The sequence below is a fragment of the Mastomys coucha genome, unplaced genomic scaffold (genome assembly GCF_008632895.1).
Source record: "Mastomys coucha isolate ucsf_1 unplaced genomic scaffold, UCSF_Mcou_1 pScaffold21, whole genome shotgun sequence".
NCBI classification, from domain to species: Eukaryota; Metazoa; Chordata; class Mammalia; order Rodentia; family Muridae; genus Mastomys; species Mastomys coucha.
In genome coordinates, this window is record NW_022196904.1 from 95676838 (window position 1) to 95684280 (window position 7443).

At 37.8% G+C, this 7443-nt stretch overlaps 2 protein-coding genes across 2 annotated transcripts; both read right to left on the reverse strand.

Annotated features, from left to right (window-relative positions):
- Positions 1-1318: 1318 nt before the first annotated feature.
- Positions 1319-2269, reverse strand: LOC116100801 (olfactory receptor 2AG2-like). Its single transcript, XM_031384534.1, has one exon. The coding sequence runs from the start codon at positions 2267-2269 to the stop codon at positions 1319-1321; it is 951 nt and encodes a 316-aa protein (XP_031240394.1).
- A 4748-nt stretch (positions 2270-7017) lies between these two features.
- On the reverse strand, positions 7018-7443 carry LOC116101337 (olfactory receptor 2D3-like; the record flags this gene model as incomplete). The annotated part of the gene is made up of 1 exon (XM_031384923.1): positions 7018-7443. A coding segment is annotated over one exon (426 nt), but the record flags the coding sequence as incomplete, so codon positions are not given.

Genomic DNA, 7443 nt, shown 5'->3' on the forward strand with positions numbered 1-7443 from the left:
TTAAAATACTTACATATTCAATAGAATAAGTGTAGATGATATAAAAAGTGAAGCATTATAGTAGATATTTCTTTCACTATAAAATGCTTGATTCTCTGTTTCTTTAAAGGAATTTGTTTTAGTTCTTAGATTATTATCTATTTTTATAGATTAAGCAATTTAATATTATTTAAGTACACATAAGAATTGAGTGCTAAGCACTGCTATCAACAATATGGCATCTGCATTCCCAAGGTTTTTTGGATTATATTCTCATAAATTAAAGTTTTAAACTTTCTTACATCCCCTCATATCTATGAATGATCTAATAAAATGAAGCCTACTTATATTTAGATGGAGAGAGTGTTTGACATAGTTTGTATTCCCAGTCCTGTGGATACAGTACATACATACACTTACCTCATGAGTATGAGCTTCCAAACCCTGAGTAGATGTTAAGTGATTAAAAGCATATAATGCTACTGCAGACGACCATAAGAACCCACATTGGTCAGCTTACAACTCTAGCTCCAGTACATCAGACACTTCTGGCTTTCTCAGATACCTGTTTTCATGTATTCATACCCACTCACACACACATAAAATTAAAAATAAAACATTGTAAAAGAATTTGAGTTTCTTATAATTGTTTTAATATTTCAAATCTATGTGTATGTAAGGCTATACTTCTTTTTCAAATTTTCAAACAAAAATATTTATAATATATTTTAATATCACTCATATTTCTAGCATTTTAAAACATTTCAATTATGTTTTATTCATTTATGTTTTCACTTGTAATTTTATGCCTCATTTAAAAATTACTTAGTTAAACATTTCAATGAAAACTAACAGGGTCCATTTTTAACACTTTGTGCTATTTTAATTTAAATTTCACATTTGTAACATCAGTGTGAGCATTTTTCAGACCAGGAATATAAATGTAATCATAAACCTATTAATTTCTCTTCAAACTATTTTCTTCTAAAGAAATCCAAAGTATTTTCTATGCCTCTATCTTGCTATTAACAATTAAGAACACAGATCAAAGTGAGCAGTGTGCTTAGAGGCTAATGGGGATTTCTCGGTTTGTCTCACTGCTACTTGAGGTTGAAATGGAAAGTAAATCCCCAACTATGTCTACTTGGTAATTCATCCAGATACTTCCCAACCACAAAATGAACCTATTAAACCTCTATACACACCATTTATATAGTTGAAAATAATGGAAAAATTTTAAAGTCTATGTATTATCTCAGATACCTAAATGTTAAAGAATGACTGGATATCACAATTTAGGTTGGAAAAGAAATATTCAAAGGCAAACCATGAATCCTCCTTAAAGAGTGGGATGTGCTGGGAAGATGTATCTGCCCAGGACCCTTCTCAAAGCTCCAATAACTTCCTTATTCCGCAGGCTATAGATAAGGGGGTTCAGAGCTGGGGTGACAATTGTGTAAAACACGGAGATGATATTGTCTTGTTTGGCACTGTGCAATGAACTGGGGAGGACATACATGAAGGTGGCAGCTCCATAGAACATTCCAACCACCATCAAGTGGGAAAGACAGGTGACAAGGGCTTTCTTTTTCCCTTCATTTGAAGGCATGTGCAGCACAGTGGACAGAATTAGTGTGTAGGATGTAACAATGGCAGAGAGGGGGAGTAAGAGGAATGTCACGCCTGTCACATAAACCATGAGCTCATATTGGGAGGTATCTACACAAGACAGCTTCAGCAAAGGCAGGATCTCACAGAGCAGGTGTCTAATTTCCTGGGACATACAGAAAGGGAAGTGCATTGTGTACACAGTATGACCTACTGCAGTCAGATATGCCAGGATCCATGATGTGGACACTATGAGGCAGCATACTGTAGGACTCATGAAGATCATGTAATTCAGAGGATGACAAATGGCCACATACCTGTCATAGGCCATGAAGGCCAGAAGGAGGTCCTCTGCACTGCCTAGCATCAATGCTAAAGCCATCTGAAGGGCACATCCACCAAAGGATATAGTATTGTCTCTTAAAAGAAAATCCATGACAGCCTTGGGGGTGACAACTGATGTGAAGAGAAGGTCAATGAGAGACAGCTGCCTCAGAAGGAGGTACATGGGTACATGCAGCTGGGCATCCACTGTGATGACAAGGAGTAGCAGTCCATTGCTGGTCAGTGCCAGCATGTACAGGGCTGTGAGTATGGCACAGAGCAGTTCAGGAGAGCCACTGCCATCCAGAATCCCCACCAGGATGAAGCCACTTTCCAAGGTGGAGTTCCAGATCTCCATTCTGGATGGTATCTTTAATTGCCTAGAAATAGATGGATTCTTAGTACAAGCCTTTGTAACATATTCAAACCCACATCCGAATTATTGCAGGTCACTCTTAGCTGGCCGACAGCAATACCATTAAATGTATTTTCTAAGTTCTGAATTATGAAAAACCATCGACTAAATAAGCAAGAGGCATATCAATAATTGCTAAGCATGTAGAATTTGCTTTCTGTAAGGCATCATAAAGAAGAAAAGAGACTAAACCATCTCTGAAGTTGAAAAATTGTAGAGGACTTGGGGGTTTGGAAGGGGTATAAATGCAATACTCATGTGTGAAATTCTCAAAATAATTAATTTTTTAAAAAGGAAAAACACCTCTTTCTTCAAATTAAGCAAAAACACTGGAAATTAATTTGAAATCCATCTGTGCAAAGGATTAGAAAATTTCAAAGGAAAGAAATAAAGCAGGATTAAGTAAGGTAACAATAGCCTGAACACTGGATATTACAGCCTGCCGCCTCTCTCTGAATCTAGAGTCAAGCAATCTCTCCTATTCTATTCACTTTTCTTTTTCCACTGAGTATCTAGAGAGAAACACTAGATGGTTCACACTGGGACAGCTGAAGAAAACTTATTTCTAGGAAAATGATAATTGTATTGGGGATCTCACATCAAGAGCTGTCAGCAAGGCTGAGATGGATGGGGGAGCACTGCTAACCTTTACAGAAGTGGTCAAAAGAACCAGAGGAGAAAAGAATGAAATTTGGCAGCATGTTTTCATAAATATTATTGCATGTTACTACTCAGTATACTTAAAATTTAAAATTTATTTCTAATGGCTTTTCTGTAGTATTTCAAAGGCAAGAAGTCACATAGATAAAAGAGGAAACTTCAACTGATAGTAACTTTGTTTTGAGGTACTACTAATTTAAACATTTTCACTGGACTCTAAGAGTCCAGGAAAATCCCAATGTACTGAAGGGAAATACTGATACTCATTACCTGGGGCTTGGAATTCTATTAATCCAGATATAACCAGTGTTTCACAATGACTGATATTGTTTCCACTTGTACAGGCTGGTGTGTAGACAAGGTGTTTAGAGAACAGATAGGAGTGAGTAAGAAATTAGAGAATCTCACAATTGACAGACAACTGAGGTCTTCAATCAATATCTCAATACTCAAAGCCTAAAATCAGAAACAAAACCCTTCTTTACTGCCAAAAGCAAAAGACACATATTCCAGACCACACTAAGTACCTTAGACTTCTTTGGTGAATGAAGCTGTATAAAATTCTGAGGAAAAGGTTCTTCTGAAGGATGGGATGAAGATTTGTGGCTATCACTAAGACCAAGGGTCAAAGGCCCCTCTGGCTGCTGGCATTGATAGTCCTCCACTGGAGGAAGATTGGTCATCTGAGAATTTCAGCATGAGATCCTTAGAAAGCAAAAACATGAACTTCCATTACGTCTCCCATCCAGTTTCTATGTGGGAAAGTCTTATTGAGTACCACAATTCTGGATGAATTTTTTGAGTGTCTGAGCTCAGATTTTCATGTCTCATCCACTGCAAGGTTTCCACGATCTAAGATAAGCACAGTAAAAAAAGCAAAGCAGTATGGCCAAGACTGCTAGAAGAAAACCAGTGATGCCTAACCTCATCATCAAGTTATGCCTTGTCTCAGGAGCAGCAGTGAAATTTCAGTTTTGTCCTGAGGGAGGTTTGACAGTGTCATCCTCCCAGGCGACATAGTCCATGAAAATGCTATAGGAAACTAGATTTTAATGAATCCTCCTAGGCATATCCCCTGGACTGCCACTCTGTACACGTAATTCATGTCTTTGGCTCTTGGGTACAAAAACCTATTCTGTTCCACATGGTCTTCATCAGGAGTTTCCTATGGAAGAGCTAGTATTGAAAACTGTCCCAAGCAATAAGGAACCTCGATGTACTTTTTGTCAAGTTACAGAGGATTTCCCAAGGCCTCCAGAAGGGTTCCACTCTCCACTTTCCCTCCTGCACCTCTTGTGTGTGCTGTGATCAGCTGCATGAAGTAGGCACATACACATGTTAATACTAGGTCTTCCTTCAATAACACTAATTTATTTTACCTGCTTATGATGTTTCAACTCTCCATTTCTGCATCTCATGTATGTTCCTTCTTATACCCTTTTTATCTGGTTCCCTTTAATAAATTATTCTACCTGTAAATTTTTAGAAAACTGCCTTTTGGGAGATCATGTTTTCTGTTTCAACTTTAAGAAAAAAATAAGCCTGTTCTATTATGATGATAAAAGGATCAATGCAAATATTATTATACAAAAGCAATAGAAAAACAGGTTAGCTATTGATTTTTATCTCTATAAAGGCAGCATACACAATGTGAGAAATATTAATTGAACTTCTAGTTCAGTACTGCTATATCTGAGAACAGCATTTAAAAGGGTAGTAAATTTGGGCTGAGAATATGGTTCAATGTCAGAGCACGTTGTTCAATGGTTAGTGACTTGCCTACCATGTTCAAGACTCTAGACCCAATACTCACTGCCACAAAGACTAAGAATAATATGTATTTATTTTAGTTTTCAGTAAATTATTTCTTTGAACCTCTGGTAGAAGATGCTAAGTGGTTACTGTATAAGGAAGAGGATTCTAAAGTTCTAATCCTTGGCATAGTCAGAAAAAATAAGCAGGCACAGAAATTTTAATATCTAATAAAATTATTTCAACACAAATCAGAAGAGATAAAAAAAGGATACTATATACTAACTAAAAGGAGAAAATAATCTCTGACAAGGTTATTATAATTCTAAACAATTATTCACCAAACAGAAGGGTGTTGAACAGAAAAAACATGCCAGGAAGTTTGGTGAGGTAGAGCAGGTTGAGTCCTGGAGACTCAGTGGGTACACACCTGAGGCTTAGGTGACTCCCCTCTCCCTACCAGATTCCTGGCCTGAACCTGTACCAAACTCCTCACATAAGAAAACATGACCTGTGGTTATGTAGGCCCAGAACAGAGTTCTATATGTTAATGAGGTACCTAGAGGCCCTGAGAGTTTAGTCAATAAACTTCCCTTCCCAGACATTTCTCCCTACAAAAGGTATTTAATCTCAGCTCCTCCCTAAGAAGTGGATATAGTATGGTAAGTATGGTATGCATCTACTTTTCATCATCAATTTTCCACCATGAATGACCAATAAACAGTTTAGAACCATGAACTGTCTCTTTTATCAAGATCTGCCATGGTGAGTCATGGAGAAGGCATTCAAATACAGAGCCTCAGCTTAATTCTCCTTTAGAAGGCTTCACTGCACTTCAAGCCTGACTCTGCCATACTAAGAACAATCAATGCTGGGACAAGCTGAAGTTCCCCTTTTCCCTGGCCCTGGACTAGACACTGTCTCTGTACTGTGGGCCCACCACTCCATTCTTGGCTCTTCTCAGCCTCCCAGTGTCACCTGAATGTCCAGAGTCGGCCCTCATCTCATCTCACTCAGGTCCAGGAAACCCGAGCAAGCTCCAGCTTTCCCACATATCAGAGTGAAATCTTGGTGCTTCCCTGAAGCTAAGTACCTGCAGCAGTTTGGGATAAGCAAAGTCAAACTCCCCTCATTCTGCCTCCCCAAGAGGTTGTTCCCAATAGCAGGACAGATGCAAATCCACAGAAGGGCATCAAAATTCACAAAAGAAATTGTACAAAAATTATATATTGACTCTCACACAGTGAGAGTGGGTAACTTCAAACCCCACCCTCAACAAAAGACAGGTCATTCAACTTGAAAGTAATCAGAGAAATTCTAGAGTAACATTACATCATAAATCAAATGAGCCTCGCAGACATCTATAGGACATTCCACCCAAACACTAAGCAATGTGCTTTCTTTTCAGTAGCCCATGGGATTTTTCTGAAATTGACCACATACTAGGACAGAAGGGAAGCTTAACAGCCGTAGGAAAATTGATATAGCACCCTGTGCTTTATCAGACAACCATAGATTAATGCTGAATAGTAACACTACTTGCAAAGGCAAAATGCACACAAACTCATGGAAGTTAAACAATGCAAAATTGAAAAAAAAATTAGGTCAAGACAGAAATTAAAAATTTAGACACTTTTGAGAATTTAATGAAAATGAAACCCAATAGGAAACAATAGCAGCAAATTTACAGCACAAGTAAGTGATTTTTAACTTGGCCTTTTTGTAATTAGATACTGCTAAGTTTAGTGTTGATTTCAAATCATTTCTCAATCCATATACTTTTCCTTACCCTTTAAGCTCATATTTCTTTGCTTAACTTTATTTTTTAGTTTCTGAAATTATAATAAAACTAAAAAAGTCCCTTCCCTTCCTCCCTCCAAACCTTCCCTTGTATTTATGAAACATTATACTATTCATTATTACTGAAGAACAGCTTTAAATTTCAGAAAGTGCTATGTTCAGAATTATAGACAGTGTCAGAAGTAAAACCCTACTTTATGTTTATATCTGAAATTTACAAATGTACCTGGAAGATACAAAGTATATTAGAATAAATTTGAGTATTGACTAAAATAACAAAGGGACTGATTGTTTGTTGATCCTGACTCTTCACTTAGGTCCAACCATCTACTGTGCAATTTATTGACCTAGTTGAGGAAGCACTACACAAAAGTTAATTTTGAAAGTAGGTAATGGGAATAGTATCAAAAACCTTAGCAAGCAATCTCTTATTCTGTATTCTGAAATGGGAACTGGCTTCAAATTCCAATGCCTCCAAACTATTTTAAAGTTATTCTCCTGAGAGCCCCTTTCACATCCTTGTTTCTCAAGCTGTATATGATAGGGTTCAGCATAGGGGTCACTGCTGAGTAGAACACCGAAATCATTTTATCCTTTTCATTCATTATCTTGGAGTTGGGCCTCATGTAGGCAAATATTGCTGAGCCATAGAAGAGAACAACAACAATGAGGTGGGAGCCACAGGTAGAGAAGACCTTGAGCCTTCCCTCCCCAGACTGCATCTGGATCACAGTGGAGACAATGTTCCAGTAGGAGGTGAGGATGAGGGAGACAGGTGCTAGGAGGATTACCACACCCATTGCAAAGATGGCCATTTCTGTGCTGTATGTATCTGCCGAAGCCAGCTTCAGGAGGGCTGGAGGTTCACAGAAAAAGTGGTTAATGACATTGTTTCCTCGGTAAGG